Source organism: Bos indicus, chromosome 2 (assembly GCF_029378745.1).
Source record: "Bos indicus isolate NIAB-ARS_2022 breed Sahiwal x Tharparkar chromosome 2, NIAB-ARS_B.indTharparkar_mat_pri_1.0, whole genome shotgun sequence".
Classification (NCBI taxonomy): domain Eukaryota; kingdom Metazoa; phylum Chordata; class Mammalia; order Artiodactyla; family Bovidae; genus Bos; species Bos indicus.
The window spans coordinates 101,112,297-101,136,464 of record NC_091761.1 but is presented as its reverse complement, the minus strand read 5'-3'; the positions used below and the strand labels follow the sequence as shown (position 1 = coordinate 101,136,464).

Here is a 24,168-nt window from a genome sequence, read left to right as displayed (position 1 = left end):
TTAAAAATATTAAAGTTTATACAAGTCACAGGATGTCCATGATTTAGTGTGTATCAATATGAAAAGAATTCCTTCCCAGTCTCCGAATCTAAAGACATTATCCAAAATTTCCCAGATATACACAGTGACGCTTAACATAACAGTTGACGATTTTATTTTCAATGTATCATTTCTCTTCCCTCAGCAGAGAGAAAAAAAACCTCAGCAACTATTTCTGGGATTCTTCAAAGGAGTAGGAGTACAGCGCCTGCTCCTACTCTTGCAGCATTGATTTTCTACACAATCTGTGATATGGTTTCTCAGAAATGCTGTTTGGCAGTGCTGAAAATTTCACGTGTTTTCAAACTTAAGCCATCCAGACTACACAGTTCAGTATTTTCAGCTCCTTTCATTTTCCTTTTCCCTTTAATTATAGAAGTCTCTATTCCCTCTTTTTGCAACTGTGGTCAAGAAAGATGCTACATGCGACTGTTTGCAGAAAGAACGTTTTTGTTTTTTGTTTTTTTCTTCTCATGACGATTCACAGAAGTTCTTCCCAAATACAAAAGCTGCGCTATAGCTAACTGATGACACTGAGAGACAACGCTTTACTCCTAACAACTTTTTAGACCCTTACCCGTTCATTCCTTGACTGTGGTGGATATGCCACATGCCCGGGGTAGAAAAAGCAAGTAGACACTCTAATTTTAAACTTGCACTGTAAAGCACTTTCAAAATAGTAATAGTTGAGCTGCATATCAGACCTGCCTTTCCTGCTCAATCCATTCCCCAGGACCCCTCTCTCCTGCTCCGAGTCCGGGTTGGTCGGGCGCCGGTTTCTGAAATCGCACCGCACAGTTTATTGCGAAGCTGAGTGGGTGGGTCCACGCGCAAACCCAGACTCCGGCCAGGACGCGGAGCCCGGAGCTCCGCGTCGCGCGCCTAGATCTCGGTCCCGCGCCCTTCGCCCGGCCTCACCACAGATCCCAGTTTGAAAGAAAACTTCACGACGCCGAAATGATCCCCTGGTCGCTGCAATTCTTCCTTTCGAGCCGGCAGAAAACGTGAGATTTATTACGACTCGGGGAGGAGTGGATGGGGGAGGCTGCCGGGGCACTCTCGGAAGCGGGTTACCTGGTCCCCATCCCCCCACCCCGGCTTCGGGGGCGGGGTCCGCCGTCCGGGGGCGCCCGGCCAGGGGCGACGCGGCCCGGCGCGCGGGTGGGCGCGAGGGAGGGAGCGCGTCGCGGAGCCGCCGGGGCAGCACTTGTCCTGTAATCGATTGCCGAGCGCGCCGAGCGGCCCAGCGCGCAGAGACGCGCACACGCGCCTCGCCAGCCCGCGCACACACACATACACACACGCACACACAAGCACAAGCGCCCCGGCCCCGCACACACGCGCGCGCGCGCACGTCCGCCCGCGCCTAGGGCTCCGCCACCCGCCGCCAGCCCGCCCTCCGCCCGCGGGCGTCTGCGCGAGCCCGGCCGGCGGGGGAGATGTGCTCTGGCTCCGGCGGATCGGTTTCTCGGGGTTTGACCAGCTGTCCCGGGCTAACCCTGCTTCTCGCTGAAGATGGAGGAAGTAAAAACAGGATTACCCTTAGCTACAGATCCACTGCCTTAGTTTCCACCACCAACTGCAGTGCACAAACACACGTTAGGCACAGGAAAGAAAGAAAGAGAGAGGACACACTAACAGTAAACACAAACAAAAGGGTGATGGGATTATTTTACTGCATGCACTGCTGAGGTAAATCTCCGCTTGGCTTTTGCGTGGTGAAGAACAGCTCTTGTTTTATTTGTCTTCTGATTCATAGATTATATATAATATGTGTATCTGATTTTCAAGGTGGGGGGAGTGTTTTCAAAGTTAAGTGTAATTATATAGCATCTCGTTTTGCACCGTGATGTGATCAAATGACTTGTTGCTGTTAACCAGTAATAATAAGATATAGATACTATAGATATTTTTTCTCTGGGAGGGATGCATTGTGGTTATGATTAGGCTAATGATTTCTGTAAAGGACGCTCAGGGAATCGGGTTGAAGATGATGTCTTCTGCCTTAATTTATCGTCCCCTGCTTATAATCTGTTTCTGGGATGTTAATCGATTAATCAGTTCTCATCTCTATAGCTGTCATGGATTTGGACTTGTTTTGCTTTGTTTTAACTTGAATTCCAAGAAAGGTGGGGTAGCTTGGAATAAATTGCAGCTGTGTATCTATCCCAGCTATAAGGGAATATCCAAATCCTGTTGGAATTAAACAACAACAAGCTGGTATGACACGTAAAAAGGCAGCAGTTAAATCACTTTGACAGGTTCTGGTGTGGGCGAAAGAGATGGACTTAAGATTTAATTTATTATTACTGTTTTGCCAAGGGCGAAAAACTGTCCTGTGAAGTTGGCCTAGGTTCTTTGCTGGGTTCCCCCTGACTGTCCCTCCCCTATCCACCCCCCCCCCCCCCTTCTTTCAGTTTTCTTGTCTTAGCTTTTGGTCGATTCTTAAGGAACCGGTGGATCAAGTTTTTTCTCTTCTTGTTAATCGCATTGCTGTAGCACTGACTGACCTCCCTCCCTCTCTCTTTTTTTTTTCCTCTTTCCTGAAAGTACGTGGTGCCATTCCTGAGTGACTTTTCCTACTAGACCATCCCAAAGGGACGAGGGGGAGGGGTGAAGGAGGAGGAGGTGGTGGTGGAGGAGAAGGGGGGTGTTCCTTCTCTCTCATTTCTTGGTTTTGTTTATCAGCCGATCTGTTTGCTGGATTTGGGCTCGGAATGACCCACCTGTAAAGTGCTTTTCCTTCCTCCTCGCCTTGAACTCTGCAGGGGGCTTGGCTTGGAAGGGGCAAGGGAGGGAAAGAGAGAAGGGGGAAACACAAAAAACTTCTTTCTTTCTCTCTCCGTTTATCTTCAGCACGACATTGTCACCTCCTCTTTGAGGGGTTAGAAGAAGCTGAGATCTCCCGACAGAGCTGGAAATGGTGATGAATCTTTTTTAATCAAAGGACAATTTCTTTTGTATGTACATTTCGTTTCTCTTTCTCCTTTTCTTTCTTTCCTTCTCTGAGGGTTAAAAATCTTTTCATTGATGGGGCAGACTTCTTTCGCTTCTTCCTGACGTTTCTTTCTTAATATGTGTGTGTTAAATGTGTACATTTTTAAAGAGATAAACTCATTTGTAAAATATCCGAAGAAACTGCTCCCCTTTTAAACTTTATGGATGCCTTTCTTTAAAGCCTTATGTAACCATAATTTGAAAGAATTTGGTAGCAGTACAGCAGGTTGAAATTTAAGTGCTGTGTAGTGACTGAGTTGGGAATTTGATCTGATTATTCCATAAAGAAGAAAAGTTTTTTTTTTGGGGGGGGGGGATGGTAGGGAGGGTGGTGGTGAAGAAGGGGAGGGGAGGGAGAAGGGAAGTGGTTTTGGAGACAAGAAGTGAAGCTGCCTGTTTTCCAGTAAGTAATGGAGAAATTCCAGGAGCCAGGGCTAAATATACTTGGCGATCAATACAGAAATGGCTCATTGTGAATAATTTAGCTGCTGGTGCAGTGAGAGTTTTGAAACTAAAGGCAAAAAGGACCAGGGCCAAAGGAAAAAAAAAATAAGTAAAAATCATCTCAGGACATGTCAATTCTTTAAACTTTTTTCTTTAAAGAATACAGTTAGCTTATCGATCTTTTCATTATGTGGAATCAAAGCTAGGGGGTGTCATCTCATACAATTTATTTTTGTTTCTGAGAAGTAAGTTCTTGTTTGTGTCATTGGTGCATGAAAATAATTCCCCAAACTTTATAAAAGTGGTCTCCTTCCCCACAGCAAGAAGTATATGAATTTTTTCAAATTGGAATGTATTAAGTAGTCTCGGCATTAGTACCCAACCATGGTCTGGCAGTAAATTAAGGTTATATTGAACAGGTGCTCACACAGAACTTGGGGCTGGCTAAAATGTCAATACAAGCCCGGCTTGGGTAACTGCTGCAGAAACCTTCCAGAGGTACTTGGGCACGAAGTTGTTTTGTTTTGTTTTTCCTCTGTTTGTTTGTCCTCCCCCCTCCCTGTTAGAACATGATGAACCAACTTGCAACAATTGTGAATAGAGCTATCTGTATACTCGGAAAGTCCTCAGACTGCAGCTTGATTGTAGGAAGTAGTGAATGGTAAAATACTTCAGTCCCAGTTAAAGCGGGCACATTTGAGGTGTATCCCCTTCCTCTTTTTTTCCCTCTAAACTGAGTAAATTCTGATGGAAAGAGTCATTACTTTCTCGATACAGCCCATCTCACAGCACACTTATCTTTCCTATCCTATCTCCAGCAGGAATCAGATCATTTGCAGAAAGAGTTCAGTGACTTGCAAATGAGCACATGCAGTACACCATAGTATGTTTCTTGGGCACAGGTTGCAGCCGCAGCAACGTGGGCTAACTGCTTGGAGCTTCATATAAGTTAAGCATTTAATGGCAGAGACTGAAAGGAATCCTTGTGTTAAGGGTATAATCTTTTGTATTGCAGCACTGCACATTGACTATGGAAACAGAGGCTATTGATGGCTATATAACGTGTAAGTATTCATTTTCATTCATCTGTTATTGGTAAATAAAAGCATGTTTGTTACCTGTATTTTAACTTCTGAATTGGAAATTTTTATCAAGAATTGTATACTCTTCCTGTCTGTTCACAGTTTCACCTTGTAAATGAGTTTGAGAAAATAGCAGGAAAGTCAAATAAGGAACTATAGATACATACTTGCCATATTAAGGGTATTATTTCAGTCAGTAATAGTTTAGCAGATCAAAACTTTCCTACTTGATTTTTTTCACTTAAGTTTAGACTAGGTTGGGTTACATATATGTCTACTAATATCGCATGTACTAAATATTTAGTACTCTGTTACCTAATTTTTCAGACACGATATGAAAGAGAATTAGCTCACTTAAGTTGACTTTTTTTTTTTTTTTTTTTTTTTTTTTAGCAAACTCTCAAACATCCAACTCTCTGGCCAACGAGTTTGAAAATACTCATTAAAAATACCGGGTGCTTAATGATTAAGTTAGATGTTAAAGGAAAATTTTTTTCAAGTAGAAGATACTTTAGAAATTAACTACTGCATTTTTCCTTATTTTACAATTAAGATGAATGTGGTAGTGAAATTTTAAAAATGTTTTATTGTGTGCTGGTTGTGGCTTTTCATCATTTCATTCATTTATTATATATTTCTAAATAACTTTTCCTTATAATTTTTTGAGGGAAAAATGTATTTCATGAAAATTTCAAGACTATGCATGCCTTTGCATATATGATTACAAAGTTGGTAATTAGATTTTAGGTGAAAGTGAATAGAGACCAAAAGATTTTATTTTGTGAAAACAGGTGACAATGAGCTTTCACCTGAAAGGGAGCACTCCAATATGGCAATTGACCTCACCTCAAGCACACCCAATGGACAGCATGCCTCACCGAGTCACATGACAAGCAGTAAGTCTTCATTTTATGATTTTTTTTTTCCTATTTCTCTAGTGATAGACTTGAATTTGTTAGGTCTGTAGGGTCCACTCACATTGTGGTGTAGCTGCTGCTATAGATTTTGCTAAAGAAAGAACAACACAGATTTACTCCTGCTCATTTTGGTATCATAAAACATGAGCCTCCTTACTAGTCTGAACTATCCCAAGGTGGCATTTGGGAGCTGGTGCTTACCTGTATCAGGTAAGAAATGTTAGGCTTTGCCGGTTATTCTTTTGTTTTGCCAGGTTTATGATGATTTATTTTTTGTTGTTGAGTAAAAAAAATATGGAAACATGTTACTTCATAGAAAAAAAAAAAAGAAAAGGAAAAAATTATCTTCTATTGCCTTGGCACAAAGCTAATACATTAGTGGTAGAATCGTAGTGTTAGTTGCTTTTTTAAGAAAACGTGGAAGTTTCTCCTCCAAAGCATTGGAAGTAATATGTGACTGAAAATTTGTAGAACTCATTTACATCCATTTCTCTGACGAAGTGAAAGCATTTTGTTTTAGGCTGTCAGAAAAGAACTGAGAAAATTTGGAAGGATGTTTTGAACTTGCTGGAATAGTTTTGGCTACTCTTTTTGATAAAGAGTCATTCTTTATATCAAGATATAGCAAACATTGTTTCTGTGTAATAAAAAAGCAACTTGCATGCTGTCAGTGACAGAAGATAAATACTTTATTAAGGATTTGGTTTGTTTTCTCTTAATTATGATGTTTCATAAGTTGTCAAGTGCACATGCTTTATTACTCCTACTTAATTTGAAATCTGTTTCCCTTTTACTTCTGATATGTGTTATATTCTTATATAGAAAGGACATCTGACTTCCATCTAAATGCAATTTAATTTAAAAGCTTTCTATTTGGGTGACATTTGAAGGAAAGGCATTTTCTTTTCTTTTTAAAGAAGATTTAATAACAAGAAAACTGAATCATATGATGAATTATGAGCATACTCTTAATATGTTAATTCTGATTATCTTGAGAGAACAAATTTTTCTTTCCACTTCCCTCTTATAGCTTTCAAAACTTGAGTTTGTTGTAAAGTTACTAGCTTCATAGGTAGTTAAGTCTTCTGAATTATAAGCAACAGTATATAGAGTACTGGTAAATACATTTTGCAGTTTGTTATCTTTAAGCGACTCTAGCTATTGACTTGAAAGTTTGAGCTGTATGAACTTGCTTTACTTTTTTAAAAGTTTTCTTTGTTTTTATTAATGGGAATCACTTCCTAGGAAGATTTCATTCTAGAAGCAGTCACTGAAATTCCTTTATCACATAGGAAGAAAAATTAATAGTAAGGGAATGCATGTTAAATTATAGTGCTAATCTCTTATAATGGATCTTGTAGCATTAATTAATTTTTTTGCTAGTTGACTATTAATTTGATAAAAGTTACATACTGTTGCAATATAGGGAGTATAATTTTTACATTTTAATATTTAATGTGACTAGGTCCTTGGCAATATAGATTTTTATTTTTCAGATAATTTTCATTTAATTTCCTAAAGATAGATTGATATGCAGTTTCTGTTAGCTTAATATTTAGCTTAATATTGTCTTTAGAAACGTTGAGTATAAGGGGTAGGTAATAATAGATAATCAGACTTTGTTATCCCTGAGCCACCACTAGAATATCAGCAGGAAAATGCTTGTTAATTGGTTAATTAGATCCTTTATTTGTGAATTTGATTTTGGTTTTGAAGTAATCCTTTCTAAAAGGCAGTTCACTCTTATTTTGAATAAACATTGCAGTTGTAGACATGATCAATTTGGACAAATAAGAACTGTGCTTTTGACCTTTGAGTTTTTCTCACCCAACAACAGTAAAATTATGTTTGGTAAAGAGGTTTTGTTTTTGTTTCATCTTTTTCTTAACTTACTAGCCTGTGGCAATTCCATCTTAGTAGAGTTTTTGGCTAAGCTACATGTGTTTTCATGTTCTTTTCCAAAGAGTTGCAGGTTAAATATTTTGGCTCTCACTTCAGAGCTGTCTGTTGCATCCTTTACATAGCCTCTATTTACAGTATCTAGGTTACCCACTTAGGTGTTAGATGGAGAAGATACCCATTTTTCCTCTCTTTTAGATCTAGGAGCATATCAGCATTTTAGATTGCCAAAGCAAATAGCACTAGAGAGGGACTCTTGTCTGTTAATTAGAATAAGAAACCTGTAGTTGGTCACTCAGATGTTTTTCTGTGACTTGGAATAATGATTTGTACATTTGCAACTTGGCAAATCACTTGTGGCCGAGATCAGTAGTTTACCTAAATCTCTTTATATGCATTGCTGACTTTATTCTGTGAAAAGATCTTATTTATTTTCCGCATTTCTTTAATATCTTCAAATAGTCTTCCTAAAGGGCTGTGACTTCCAGAAACAGAATTGCAATTTTGATTGAAAGTATTAGAGCTGAAAGTAAATGTGAAAACTTTTATAGATAGAATAAGATAGGCTCCGTAGCAGTAAGGCGGGGACAGGAGTACATATGTAAGAGGTGAAAAGTTATTTTAAAACAGTTTAAAAAAATAAGAGAAATAGTATCTTTGATTTTTATGAGATAACTAACGTCCTAGCAGTAAAGTAACACTGCCATGTGAGAACCCACTTATTTTCACTGTAGGAAAGTGGTCAGTTGTCTTCTGAGGTCATAGTCATTTGTTTGGGTGATATGACGACTGTTCTAAGATGAAGGGTACCTGTGCAACTTGCTGCCAGCTATTGTATAAAAAGTAATGACAGCAGCTATCATTATTTGACAGTGCTAGAAGAGAGCATCGGTGACTTGGGAGAGAACTAAAAATGTACAATGCTTGACAGTCTTTGGTTTTAAAATTCAGCTTGTAAGATAATCTTAAAAAGATGTGAGAGGTATTCGTGAACTTAACATTTTGTAATGACTACTTCCTATGTTTTCGAGTGAATTTTCTTAGAGAAATTTGGACTTTTTCTTCTAGAATGAGGATCTCTTTGATAAGAAGATGGGCATTGTTGCCTGAGATCATTAGTGTACATATTGAGTCTGCTGACAGTCTCCTGTGTCAGGGATGACAGTCTGTGCCTTGATGGCTACTGGAAATACACAGTGTTAAGTGATTTTAAAAATAGCATCTGGAAGTTAAGAATCTGAGACAGACAACTCAGACAGAACAATATAAAAATAATCCATATTGTATTTCGGCCCATCGGATGAGACTTTATTTTGTGATTCCTTCTGTCTCTGGGTTAGCTCATTTCCAATTCTTATATACTTGTGTCCGTATTGGTTTCAGATTATTCTGTAACTGCTGCTGAATATTTTGAAAGGGTTTTAAGGTTCAAAAAATTGTAATTAATCCTATTTTCCTTATCATTGTCTACTTTTATAATGCCAGTAAATAGATAGCTAATGGTGTGAAAGTGCTTTGTGACACAAATTTTTTTCCTATTACTTTAAAACCTTTACATAGATCCACTTTGCAGTCAATACCATTTATCAGTCAGTTTGATGGCCAAGTGGCATGTGTGGAATTGGAAGAAGTAGTAATTCTAGTTTTACAAGACTGACCAATAATCAGGTCAGCAAATCTAGTTTATTCTTTTCGGAGTGCTTCACATTCATTTTTTTTTTTCTTAGCTGGTTTCCATTTTTAGAACCTTGTGAAGTGTAAGTATATTATGGTTTCTATTTTTCCTGTGTGGAAATGGAGGCTTGAAGAAATCAGTTGTCTTCTAAGGTTCCTTAGGAAAAGGATGAAGTTGTCAGGATTGGGACACTGATACTACCGTGTGGGTTAGTTATATCACTGATATCTGTAAAATGTCATTATCTCAGGGTGCCCACCATGTCCACAACTGACCCATGTTTTAGTGACAAAAACAGTATTACAGGAGTAGAATAGGGTTATTATGAGGGTGGAGTGATAACAGATAATCTTGTTAAGCAGATGCTCTAATGCACTTTAAAAAATATGGCTTGTATCTTGAGACTCACCAGCTTTCTGAGTTGTCTTCTGTAGCTTAGCTTGGCAGTTACCCTTGGTTGGATTTCCATAGGACACACCCTGATATAACACCAGATGGACTTGATGTAAAAGCTCATTCTGTTTTCCAATTGTAGTACTTAGTTTTGTATATATACGCAACATACCTTACATTTCCTTTTTACTTGTTAGGAAATATTTTTTAAAAGTTTGACTTGATTTCTTTATAGCTATCAGCAGTGTCATGGCCATGTACCAAAAAAGAAAAAAAAAAAAGAAAGGAACTAAAGGGAGAATATATGAGCAGGGAATTAACAGCAAAATTGCTGTTTTTTGTTTTTTTTGCTCCTCATTCTGCCTCCTCCCCATCTTTTAAGTCTGCTTTGAAATAAGAATAAATGTCTGTCTTGGAGAAACACAATAGCTCACTGTAGAAGTGTTGTTTTTATTGCCTCTATCTTTGTCTAAATTTGTCTTCTCCAATGAAAATACACTGAAAACAGTATACCATGATTGGTTAGGTTCTTTTGGGACTCTTCCTTCAAGCTGTCAGGAATTCAGATCTCTGGGTCCCAAGCTCTTCTTTCCTCACTTTGAATATCAATATATTTTAATTTTATAATGTTCTAAAAGATTAGTAGCTGTGTGACAGTCCTAAAATGAGGGAGACCGTGTTGTTTTTCTTTGCCTTTTTCCTTTATATCTGTTTATATGAACAGTATATAAACATAAATATATATATATACCATATCACTAAGTATATTTTATACTTAGTGATATGGTAGTAGTTTCCTTTTATGAATTAATCAGGCTCAGGAATCTCTGTTGAAATAGATAGAGTATTTAGGAACTATTTCTCTTTATTATAAATGCTTAATCGCACTGGTGTGAGAAAGAGAAGGGGAGTATAATTTATTGAGTATATATAGGATGCGTAGTGCTATATACTAAGTACATCCCTCTTATTTCACTTAGTCTCCACAACAGCTCTGTGAGGATACTTCGCTTTATAATACCGAAAACTGAGGCTTAGAAGTAATAGATTGCAGGTGGTTAAAAATATGGGCTTTGGAGTTATACATGGCCTTGTTAGAATTCTTGCTTTGCCACTGATTTGCTGTGTGATCTCAGTCATCTTACTTCACATCTCTGAGCTCCAGTTTCCTTATCTGTAGCATGGGGATAAGCAATCCTTACCTCAGTGGACTGTTGTGAGGTTTAAATGAGGCAATATATACAAAATACTTAGCACACTTCCTGGCACATGCTAACATCTAATAAATAATCACTGCTCTAACACTCAGAGCAGGCACGTTACTTTTGCACCAGTCCATGATTCATAAGAAAGCTTTTTTTCAAATCCATGTTTGTTTGAAATTCAGGTCTTTTGCTGTTTCCATTTTACTACAGAGGTCCATGGAACAGAAATAGGCATTTAATTTAGGGTAAAACTGGCAGGAAAAAAAGAACCTCTGTTATTTAAAGGATCTGTGAAGATTTGGATTAGAAAGAAGTAAGAGTCCGTCTGTATGGCAGAATTTTTTTTTTTTTTAATTGGGCTTCAGTGTTCCTGAGCATAGTTTTATGTTTTTGATTACATGTCAAGAAAATCATCGCTCAGCATTGGTACTATAAAGACACCAGTTATTACAAATAGAAAAAGTCCTCTTAATAGAGTAACCTAGCCATATCTAGAATCAGTTTTTTTCTTTGAAAATCTGTATCTAAAATTTTACCTCATTTGTTGCTTGCGGTAGAACCGTAAATTCTCATTTGATGATACCTAATCAAACTGTAGGCCTGATTGTTGTTAATTGTGCATTTTGAGGGTAATAGTTTAGGTGTTTTAAATTTGAGATCAACTTAAAATATAATTATCACTTATAGGCATTTGACACGTTGCTATATTGTTCTAGCTGATTAATTCGACAAATATTTGTAGGCAGTCTTTTATGTGTCAGGCACTGTAGGGTAGATTCAGAGGTAAATGGTACACTATTCTTGTCCTCCTGGAGCTCATACTCTAATTTAAAGAGACGTCTAAACAAGGCAGTATTCTGTGATAAGCTCAGTGTTCTTATTATTATGGAGAGCAAGGAGTGGTACTGGTTTGGGAAGACTTCTTGGAGGGAGAGGCTCTTTAAGCTGAGACTACTAAATGAATAGGATTTAGGAGAGAAGCTGAAGGCTTGTTCACCAATGAACCCACAATGGGAGCTGAGAAATAATACGATTATGTTCTGGGAAATAAAGCAGATTGGTATCTGTGGAGTGTGAAGTTGGAATCTTGGAATCTGAAGCCTGAGATGACTCTGGAGAATTAATCAGGGCAAGATAATGGAGTATCTTATATAAGAGAAAACTTGGATTTCATTTTCAAGGGAGCACAAGATTTAAACAAAGCTGATGACTTCAGTCTTCATATTGACAGGAATCATACCAGCTATAACAGGAGTAAAAATGTTGTAGATGGGAACCAGTCCAGAGGCAGGGACTTCTTTAATAGGCTTCTGCAGTGATAGAATGAAAAGTCATGAGAGCCAGTGGTAGTGCATATAATAAGGAATAGAAGGATTTGGGAAATAATAGCTTAAAGTGGACAGGACTTGGATAGAAGTCTTAAGGAGAGGAGAAATTTCATGATGATGATCTCTAGATTATTGGATAGATGGAGTAGGTTCCATCAGGGAAGATACAAAATAGTGAAGCAGGTTTCCGGGATAAGATTTAGTTTAGTTTAATCTTGCATACAGAGTGTTTGACGCACCTGTGGAATTTGGGAGAGGCTAGCAATCAGGCAGGAGGATAGATTAAACTAAGTGTGAATTTTCCTAACTAGTGAAATCTAACATGTTAGCTTATGATTTTGTTATTTTTCCTCCTGTATTACATTAACAATAGTTCAGTATTTCTTAAAAAAAAAATTCTTCCCTAAGTAATTCTCAACATTTCATCATTGACCATATTTTCCCAACTGCCCCCATAAAATCAAAATTTTATATTGAAACACATGAGCACAGGTTTTAATGAACTCTTTTTGCTTAATGGAGTCCTTTTGTGCTAGTGTCTGAAGTTGGACTAAGGGCTTCCCACGTGGTCCAGTGGTGAAGAATCCACCATGCAATGCAGGAAACACGGGTTTAATCCCTGGGTTGGGAATATCCCCTGGAGGAGGAAAATGGAAACCCACCCCAGTATTCTTGCCTGGAAAATTCCATGGACAAAGGAACATGGTGGGCTACAGTTCTTGGGGTTGCAAAAAGTTGGCCACGACTGAGTGACGGAGCACAGAAGTTGGCTTAGTTGTTGTGACTGACTCTGATTTTTAAGCAAAACATGCTAGCCTTTCAACTTCACATTTTGTGGTGTATATAATATCATAACTATGATGGTTACATATTTAAAAAAAATCATAAGGCTAACGTACAGCATATACTCCAAGTCCTCTATCATAATGGTTTGTCTTTATTCTGTAACCTCTTTCTCATCTATAAATATATAATTTAAAACATGAGGAAAGATTTATTAAAAAGTACTAGTCAGTTCTGCTATGTTACTAGCTAAAGAATTTCATGATTTTAAGCAGAGTCTTTTTGAAAACTTTGTCATAAATATGCAACATGATATATATCATTTGAAAATCATTTGGTATAGAATTGTTTTAAAGTTTATGATATTGTGCTACTTGGGATAAAGGAATGTAGGGGGGAAAGTGTGGTATAGAATACATCTTAATCTATTTCCTCAAAATATATATTATAGAACTCTATCTTAGAAATGTAAGCTCTACCCAAGACATCATGAAAATTCAAGTGAATGTTGATGATGAAAAGAACTTCATCTGAGATTTCCTTTATGTAGAGATTCAGAACTCGCTATAGAGACATTTTTGTCTTTTAATTGTTGATCCAACAAATGTTTTTTAATGTTTTTTTTGTGTAATTCACTGTTGATACTCGGGCATCAAAAATAAGTTAGGGATCTTTTTAGAGGAGGATGTTATCTTTCAAGGTCCAAATGAATTCATATTTTATTTGTGATATTAATGATCCTCTTGCAGTTAGAACCAAATAAGTGTGATGTGCTCACCATGATTTATATCGATTGTCAATAAATAAACTGCTTCTCACCTTTTACACCTGAGAATTCTTCAAAAGTGTATAAATCTAAAGATGCACAATGAAACAAAGGCGAAAACACAGCGAGCTTCTAAAATAAATTCCCAGTGGAGACCATTTCCTCAAGAAATTTTTTTATAATCTAGTATTTGGTTCTCAGCCTTGTAAGTTCCAAAACTTGATTAGTGGCACACATAGAGTGATCCCATATCTCATGGTTGACTCACATTAAACAAGTTTACAAAGTTGATGTTTCAAATCGGAATGCCAATGTATGTCCATATTTTCATTAAAAATAAAATAAACCTCGAACTAATGTAGGATCTTGATCACTCCAGTTGACTTAACCAAATCATTTTTTTCTTGTGAACTGACTTATATGGGTAAAGCAACAAAAGTCATTTGGTTAGCAAGTAATCCAAACACAGGGAGTCAGTTATATCATTCAAGTGTTTAATGGCATTAGACCAAGAGAGTCTAATATGTTCCACCTCACAGTAGAGATAGCATTGCCATTTGGATCATTATGGTTGAAGTCTCCTGTGTATTTCCTTCTTCCCTGCCAAGTTGCTTCAGTCGTGTCCGACTCTGTGCGACCCCATAGACGGCAGCCCACCAGGCTCTCCTGTCCCTGGGATTCTCCAGGCAAGGACACTGGAGTGAGTTGCCATTTCCTTCTCCAGTGCATGAAAGTGGAAAGTGAAAACTGAAAGTGAAGTCGCCCAGTCGTGTCTGACTCTTAGTGACCCCATGAACTACAGCCTACCAGGCTCCTCCGTCCATGGGATTTTCCAGGCAAGAGTACTGGAGTGGGGTGCCATTGCCTTCTCTGTCCTTCTTCCCTAAATGGACATAAATTTAGATTCCCTAGATATAGGCTGAGCAAAAATACTTTTGAGTCTTTTTTTTTTTTCTTGACTTCCTTAGCTAAATCCTCCAGATTCAGTTTTTAACTTATATGTATAATCAGGTTATAACCAATTCTTGCTAGCCTAGGACCCATTCATTTTTTTTAGTGTACATTTTACATTTTTGCTTAGGCTTGTTAAATGTTGATTTTATAGCCTAACTCTATGAAACCTATCTTATAATACTATACAGGATGTCCCAACTACTATTACCATAAATTCAAACTTCCATTCACAGAAATGTTGATGTATGATATGGTCAGCGATTTAAGAGGTTTTAATATCTGCCTTAGATGAAGATAGGACTTCGCTGGTGGCTCAGACAGTAAAATGTCTGCCTATAATGTGGGAGACCCGGGTTCAAACCCTGGGTCAGGAAGGTCTTCTGGAGAAGGAAATGGCAACCCACTCCAGTATTCTTGCCTGGAAAATCCCATGTACAGAAGAGCCTGGTAGGCTACAGTCCATGGGGTCACAGGAAAATCCCATGTACAGAGGAGCCTGGTAGGCTACAGTCCATGGGGTCACAAAGACTCGGACACAACTGAATGACTTCACTTTCACTTTTAAATGAAGATAGTAGTACTGCTACCTGAGAAAGACATCTTATATAAGCTGGGGTCTTGAAGAGCTTCTAGTTTATAGGTCAGGAGAAATAAACATCACACTAGTTTCATGAAATCTTGGAAATAGTTCAACCACAGCAAATGAGATTTTATAGAAAATTATAGTATTTTAGGTTAGTTAATAGGGAAGCTTGTCTTAATTACTGAGTGTGAATTTAAGAATATTTTTTCAAAGCACACAACTTTATTTTGGGGCTGTACATTGATTATAAAGAAGTTAATTAGAGATTTTCCAGATGTGAATCTCTGCAGAAAATGTCAGTTTCTTATCTGTGGGTTGGCCAAAAAGTTCATTAGGCTTTTTCCTTAAGATGTTACGGAAAAATCTAAGCAATCCTTTTGGCTAACCCAATATTCTTTATTCCCAGTATATAGTATCATAGTGGGTCATTGTAGGAGTCCAGTAATTTTTTGTTGAATTTAGGAACTACTTGTGATTAGCATATTGCATAGATGTATTTAAATAATGTGTTTCTGATCTGTTTGAAGAAGTTTGGAAAGTTGATTTCTTAGATGTTGAAATAATTCTGAAATTCCGTCTTGTTATGTTCTTTATTAGGATATGTATTTATACCATGTCTCAGTTTCAAAATGATTTTGGAATCTTCAGATCAGATCCAAACTGATGATCTTCAAGATTCTAAACATCTTTTAAGTTTCATACTATTCATATTTGGGCTTCTCTCATAGCTCAGTTGGTAAAGAATCTGCCTGCAGTGCAGGAGACCTGGGTTCGATTCCGGAGTTGGGAAGATCCCCTGGAGAAGGAAATGGCAACCACTCCAATATTTTTACCTGGAGAATCCCATGGACAGAGGAACCTGGCAGGCTACAGTCCATGGGGTCACAAGAGTTGGACATGACTTAGGGACTAAACCACCACCACTATTCATATTCAGTAGAATCCAAGTTAGTGTAAATGTTTCCATGAATATTTTATAGTCATCTTCATCATCTTCATTACAATATCTTTATATGGCATATTTAGAGTTTACAGATTTCAAACCACGTTCTTATAATTTTAGAATCAGTTCTCTATCACTTATTTAAAACTGCATGTACAAAATGGAATGCTTCAATTAACTTTTCTTATGCTCTCCAGATATTTTGAGGAGCATATAATTAATCAGTGTAAAGTCACGTTCTAATAAATTAACATTCTGGGTGTCTACACCTTTGACATTTTTGTCATTGCTCTCTTATTATCATGGAAGCTGTAGCTCTCCTTACACCTGACGGCATCAACTTTACCTACTACTTACTGAGACATCAGTATGCAGGGCTTGGCCGTATTTTGAAGTGCTGGGAAACTGATGTTCCTGTTGAATTTCTGGCTGAATTCTAAAGAGGAATTTTTATTGTTTTTTGTGACTATATAAAACATTCCCCATAATGGTCATTTTCATGAAGAAACTTGTTTCGTTTTTGTTGTTCAAAACATTTTAGCAAGTAATATTTACATATGAAAATATATTTATTTTATAAGACATATCTTTCAAGTCTTTTAATCAAACTTATGTCAATACCTTTGATATCTAGATGGTCTGAAGTAGATTGCTTGTTTTCAATACATTTGTTACCTTTTTTGTTAGAGAAGTAGCATTTACATACCTTTTAGGATTGAAGGTTTATGTTTAATTCCTGATTGAAGTAGGTTCACTTATTTTTGCTAGAAATGATTATTCACATCATCCATATATCACTTAGAGCTTAAAATTTGGGCATTTAAGAATTTCTTAGGTATTGTTAATAAGTAGGTAGTATCTAATCATTTCTAGGTACTGCTTAAAATTATAAATACTTAAAAACACTGATTCTGATGTAGCTTTGAATATATTGCTGAATATGTTGCTGAATGCAAAATGTTTAAAAGTGGTGATAGGTTTTGTTTGAACATAATTGAGAACTAGGAAAAGAAATACGAGATATTTTCTGTGAGTCTGCTGCTTTTAAACCCCCGAAATATGAATTACACACTGCCATCTGTCTGAACTATGACAAATTAATGACCTAATAACAGTTTTTGAATTTAGTTTTTTTGAAACAAAAGCAAACAAAAGAGACACACCTCCCCAAGAAAACATAATTTAAAATAAATTATCTTTACATAAATTGTGCTTACCATAAGACTGTTTACATAAAATTTTTTTTATGGATTTGAATAGTTTTAGTCTCACAGTTTGAGTACAATAACTAGTAATGAATTTAAAGATCCATTTTTCTTTTTTTTTTTTTAAGCAAATCAGAGAAACTATAGTTAACTAAACAGTTGTTTTCGTACAACTATTTGTATGAGAGTGCCATTTATGTTTTAAAAGCTTGTGTGAGTATGTGTGTAAAAGCAAAGAATAAGAAAGGAAAGAAGAAAGGAAAGATCAGATTATTGGTAGTGTTCACTTTGGGTTATGTGACAGCAAATAGGGCGTTTTATTATTTATTCTAAATAGTTCTGCATTATTTGGATCTTTTATAAAAGATCTTTTACATGATGACCAATGCTAAAGTTGGGGTATTGCAAATGCTGTCAACAGACTTATTGGATATTATTTTAGATTTAGTCTGAGTGTGTTTTCTTAATGGCTCTGATATAGTGGAATTTCCAAACAGAGTTTCATGCTCTGACATTTTTTGGGTGATATTCATTCAAAGCATGAGATACTATAAAGTAAATAATGTACTTTTAAATGTACTTTTGGCAGTTGCCAGAACATGTAGCGTTATGATGCCAGTAGAAATACATGTAGATAGCATTATGATGCCAGTAGAAAGGTGAGTAGAGTAAGTTAAAACTTATCCTTAGGTTTTCCATTCTACCTTGTATATTACAATCAAGTTTACTTTTTTAAAAGACTCTTAGTCTGTTTTTCATGTTCATCAATTTAAAATTCCATTGAGTGTTGCTCATTGCAAGCAAAGAGTAGAGGTGCGAAGTACAGAGAACAGAGAAGACAGCTAGTTAAAAAAAAAATACCAGTGGCAAATCCTGAAGGGAGGGATAAGCCACTGAACTGATTTATTGGATCCAAGAGAAGGAAAACACAAATGAAAAATAGGGTCTTCCCCTCCCTTTTTTCTTCTTTAAGAAACCATAAATAAATACCTAAATTTATATACTTAAAGAAGTCACCTTCTGCTTGGATGAGGAAGAATGTAGCCATAAGATTAAGGTGGTTTCTGGTAGAAGATAAATATTGATGGTCGATAGAAAGAAGTTTTTCAGATGTCTGAATGCCATAGAGTGAAAGATGGGGGTCGACCAGTTAGAAGAACTGGATTCCTAAGAGTATTAGATGGGAAGATTTTAGTAGTAGCAGTTGGTAGTACCTAGAATAGATTGTTTTCTGTTGTAAACCAGGGGTGTTACTGAGGGCCATCTCGGACTAATCATCTATTGTTTTTATCTTTTACAAAAGTGACTGAAATAAATGCTGTGTCTGAGAGGTATCTTTTGTTCCTAAATTATCATGGATGCAGTAAATTTTGGTTTTGTACCCCAGTTGCCTTTTAACTTCCCTTCAGTGGGAAAGGGCATTAGGGAGTTAGGGTGACGATAAACCTGCCAGAAACATTAATAAGTTTTTCTGCTTTCTTCCTTTTTACTGTCATGGGAGGTGACAGTGAAGAAGGAACTTGATATTGAGCAGATAAGATGGGTTTTGCATCCAGTTTTTGTTCTCTGATCTCTCATTTTTCCATTTTCCTCCTGAAGTATCTAAGACACAAGCACTGTTTCAAAAGACTTTCTTGAGATCATACCCTGTCAGAGATTTAGAATTCCCAGATTAACTGTTACCCACTGGAATACTCTTCTAAAATTAACCTTGTGATAAAAATTATCAGTAAAAATTATCAGATGTGAGATGAAGTTTACACATGTATTATTGTTGAAGGGAGGGTTTGCTAAGTCCATAAATAATGCAAACAAGATCAGGGTATATGTTTAACTGCCTTAAGAATAAATTAGATTTAAGTCTATTAAAAGTAATATATTTAAATAAAATATATTTAAACTATTCAGTAAAATATTTTAGACTATTCAGAATGCTTTCACATCTAACATAAAATATGCTCATTAAAACTTGATCTTAATATTTATTTAAGCAGTCTCAGAGGAATCTCTTCTTCCTGGCATTACTTAAGCATTTTATTTGTTACTAAAAAATAATGAACATATAGTTTTAAAAATACAGATCTGTATGAATTTTCTTCTTCCCCTTCCTATGTAGTATAAAAAAAGTGAGCCTTGATATATATCAAATGTGTAACCTCTAGACAGATATTTCATCTCTTAGTGTCTCAGTTTGTAAACTAGGGATATTAATAATCTGCCTTGTCAGAGAAGTGGCGAGCATTAGAAATAATATACATAAAGTCTCCAGAATGATGACTGGCATGTGGTAAGCTAACTAGAATTGTGGCTATTATTTGATTGTTAGATAAAAAGAGTATGAGAAAAAGCTTGAATCAAATAACCAAGAAAAAGATCCCACATACATTTGTATCAATAGTTTTCTCCAAAGGCTGTGCTTTTCAGCTGTCTTTAATCAACAACCATTTTTTAAAAAAGTAGTCCAAAGCTATTGCCGATAAAACCCAAGATATACCTGCACCACTGAATATTTTTGCTCTTCATCTGTCTGAGTGCTGTTAGGTCGTCCTTGTTTGAAAAGAAATGTGTGTGCAGATATGAGGCAGTTATTAATTCTGTTGTATTCAAATCAGTTACTAAAGAAATGAAACTGAAATTACCTAATTAATGCAAATCACAAATAAACCTATTCTGTTTGTGAGGGGTGTAATTGAAGTGGTAATTATGCGGTAGGAACGCACTTCACTTGAGGATGGCAGTTCCAAAGATGTGTTTGGTAGAAAAATTTGACTGCAGAGTGTGTCTCTCTCCTGACCTGGCCCAGAGGAGGGTCTTGTTTACTTGTTTACTAGATGTTTTGGGGAGGGAATGCCCAATGTGGTTCTGAAATTCCATGACTTTCCATACTCACAGAGCTGTGTATCCTACAAGGTAACTACCCATCTCTCTATTACATATCTGGAATTCTCAGAACTATGTATCAGACCCCAGTCATGTCCTTTTTATTCCCTCTTGTGAACAGTCAAAAAGAAAAGCGGATGTTCTTTTAAAAGATTTTATAGCAGTACATATAAATTACTCATAGGTCATTTGGCTAAAAGATGCAGAAATCTTTGTAAATCCCAATGAGATCATTTAAAGATACTCATTTTGCTTTTCATGTCTGAAGTTTACGTCTTCCTGGGTCTGGGTTCCTGTTAGCATAGTGACTGTGCAGTCAGTCCTTCACACCAAATGACCATCATTATCCCTGAATAGTTTCCTCCCTAAAAACTAGAAAGGCTTTATCACTTCCTATCTTGTATCATTATTCCATTGCTTGTGTACATCTTATCTCCCCTGTAAGACTGGAATCTCCTTGAGGGCAGGGAAACTGACTATAATCTCCACTGCCTGAGGGTAGTGGTCAGAGCCTGACTTGACTGCTGATCAGACTTGGGTTTGTGATTCAGGTTAAGCTGTGTATTAGTCTCCATTTCCTTGTTTGTCAAGGAACCTGTTGGGCTACAAGCCATGGGGTTGCAAAGAATCGGACATGACTTGGCGACTAAACAGCAGCAACAGCACAAGAAGTAGGCGGAGTTAGTACTTGTCTCGGGGTTGTTGTGACAATTAATAACTTCAGTAAAGCTTCTATCACAGGATGTAACACATTTCAAGAAATATTAGTTTCTCTTTTCCACAGAAGTTACCTAGTACAGTGCCTTATACATGTGTCTCTCAATCAAGAAGCTTGCCTGTTACTTTTTCATTACCTATGAGTTAACATGAATTGCTTATCCGGCTGGACACCTTAGAGATGTAACTCAGTTATTTCTGTAAGTTATTGGTTAGATTAATCCCACAAGTTTGGTCCCTTCAGTCATCTGTCCTAAGGATACATCATCACCCAGCTAGTCTTTTTACCCACAAGGCAGTTTTAAAATAAATGGTCTAAAGTTAGCACTAGCTTAGGCTCTTAAACTCTCTTCTCAACTCTCATTCAAGCAGAATACTGTTAGACTAAAAACTTCAAGTGCTTAGAAGCTTCACATGATTTCATAAAAATGCATCTTTTTAGGCCAGTGTTGCTCTACAATACTGAGATAGATTTTATAAAGACTCTAAATGATCTGTAGAGAATCTTGATTTTATATATATGTATAATAAACATAGTATAAACATATTATGTATATTATATAAATTGAAATTTATCCCTAGACATTTTGGTTATTTGTTGTTAAGTAGTATGAAGTAAGAAATATTGTTGACAACGTTTATAGTTTTAAAATTATTACTCAGTATCCTGTGATAAACCATAATGGAAAAGAATTTTCAAAAGAATATATGTGTGGGTACATATCTATCTCTCTTTCTCTCTCTCTCTCTATATATATCTGAGTCACGTTGTTATAGAGCAAAAATTAATACAACATTGTAAGACAACTATAATTCAATAAAAATAAAGTTATTATTATATCTAATGAAGGTTTCTAAGTTCTATGATTCAAGATCTTTCAAATCATGGCTTAGCCATTGAGTAGACACATATGAAAATGGGAGTATTACTGCTGTTGTTTTTGGTCAACTCTTAACCAGTAGGTAAATCCTCAAAATTGTTTAAAAACCCATGAATTGAATACCTTTTCCTTGAAAGTCTGCACAGTTTTGCTTATGCTAGATGGTGAAGCCAGACTGCAAATTTCTTAGAGCAATTGTGATACTTATCATGTTTGTCCATGATATAATTATTTTAACAGTATTTAAGGTCAGCTATCCAACCTTTAGGAAGTTTTTTTTTGGTTTTTATCTGTATCCTTTCTTGAAATAATTGTTTTAAGGGTATCCAAGCAGTTTTAAATGTTTAAATGTTATTTGGAAGCTCATGAAGTGTTATTCCCCTAGGTGTGTGTGTGTTGGGGGCTGCTGTGTGTCAGTCCTGTCTGACTCTTTGTGACCCCATGGACTGTATGTAGCCTGCCAGGCTTCTTGGTGCATGGGATTTCCCAGGCAAGAATACTGGAATTGGTAGCCATTTCCTTCTCTAGGGGATCTTCCTGACCCAGGGATTGAACCTGTGTCTCCTGCACTGGCAGGCAGTTTCTTTACTGCTGAGGTTCTGTAAATTAAGCCCATAATATTTAACTGGCATATATGGGAAGGCAATGTACTTACTCCTAATTGAACTGAAAGTGCTTGTATCTCTATCCTAGGAATTTAATATAACAGGGCATCTGCATTTTTATGCTGAAAAGAACCTTTTAGGATAATTCAGTTCAGTTGCTCAGTCATGTCCAACTCTTTGCGATAATCTGTAATTTTCTGTTTGTCATCTTTTTCTTTATTGTGTGAGCACTTGGAGTTGAGTTATTGTAAGATATTTTTGCTGCTAGAAAGGTTGTTTTTAATCAAAGTGCCTTGTTACCTACTTGGGTGGCTCTTCAGGATGGTGGAGAACTTCAGCACTACCCCAGTTGCTTGCTTTTCAAATGTGGAGCTCATGGAGGTTTTGGATCTGGAGGAACATATCTCTGGCAATTAATGCCTATTAGTTGTATTTTTCACTGTATAGTAATAAAGCCTTTTTTTTTTTTTTTTGCTTTAAAATGCCCTCATGCTTTGATTTGATGTTTTACTTCTTTGCTGCCTGTGAGAGACCCTGGGCTTGGTAATTAGTATTTATTTCCAAGTTTATGTTTTTACCATGTGTTTTGATTTTTTAGGTTGCTGGTTATTGAGATAAAGGAAATGCTCCAGTTAGTTGCTGTCTGAAAGCTACAAGCTTTTGATAGAAAAGTGGGAAAACATCTATTGCTCCTGTCTGAGAGAAAGAAATAGAGAGAGGGAGTGACTTCATTCAGATCAGATCAGTCGCTCAGTCGTGTCTGACTCTTTGCGACCCCATAAATCGCAGCACGTCAGGCCTCCCTGTCCATCACCAACTCCCGGAGTTCACTGAGACTCACGTCCATCGAGTCAGTGATGCCATCCAGCCATCTCATCCTCTGTCGTCCCCTTCTCCTCTTGCCCCGATCCCTCCCAGCATCAGAGTCTTTTCCAATGAGTCAACTCTTCACATGAGGTGGCCAAAGTACTGGAGTTTCAGCTTTAGCATCATTCCTTCCAAAGAAATCCCAGGGCTGATCTCCTTCAGAATGGACTGGTTGGATCTCCTTGCAGTCCAAGGGACTCTCAAGAGTCTTCTCCAACACCACAGTTCAAAAGCATCAATTCTTCGGCGCTCAGCCTTCTTCACAGTCCACTCTCACATCCATACATGACCACAGGAAAAACCATAGCCTTGACTAGACGGACCTTTGTTGGCAAAGTAATGTCTCTGCTTTTGAATATGCTATCTAGGTTAGAAGTGTCATAATCAGTGGCTATCAATTCCTCAGTGAACAGAAAACATCTAGTACTCACCTTCATCCATTAGCAGTCCTTATGTTTCCATCTGCAGATCATGGGCTCTTTTTCAGTTTCTTTCTTTAGTTACTGCTGATGCTTTGACTTTCCAGTCTGTATTTGGTACTGTTCCTTTCCTCAAACTCTGCATCTAGTCCGTCAGAAACCGTTGACTCCACTTTGAAAATATATCTTGAGTTTACACAGTTTTCACCGTGTTCACTCCTACATCTCTAGTCTGAACTATCATCATTTCCTAGTCCTCTAAACCTAAAATATTACAAAAATTTGTAGCTGGTCTTACTGCAACCATTATTTCTTCTCTTTGTTCCATAATCCACCCAATAGTCAGACCTGCACATTGTGAAACCGAGACCAGATTATAACCATACATTGCTTTAAACACAAAAATCTTCTATTAAAACAGAATAAAGTTGAAATTCCTTTCCAGAATCTACAAGATCCCATAGGACATGGGTCTTGCCTCTGTCTTTGATTCCCCTTCCTCCATTCTTCTTCTTGTCTGCTAAACTCTAAAAGGTACTTCCCTTCTTTCTTCTCCTTGGACATGGCAAGTTCAATCCCATTTGAG

At 37.0% G+C, this 24,168-nt stretch overlaps 1 protein-coding gene across 14 annotated transcripts in view; it reads left to right on the top strand.

The window, feature by feature from the left end:
* The first annotated feature begins 231 nt into the window (after positions 1–231).
* The window catches only part of IKZF2 (IKAROS family zinc finger 2), a 292,694-nt gene continuing 268,757 nt past the window's right edge, over positions 232–24,168 (top strand). For 2 of the 14 annotated variants that reach the window (XM_070771634.1, XM_070771626.1), the window contains exons 1-3: positions 2,779–2,962; positions 4,496–4,544; positions 5,354–5,458. In XM_070771634.1, coding sequence (XP_070627735.1) covers positions 2,960–2,962; positions 4,496–4,544; positions 5,354–5,458 — 157 coding nt within the window. In that variant the 5' untranslated portion in view covers positions 2,779–2,959. The other 12 variants (XM_070771662.1, XM_070771690.1, XM_070771643.1 and 9 more) reach the window with 12 other exon arrangements.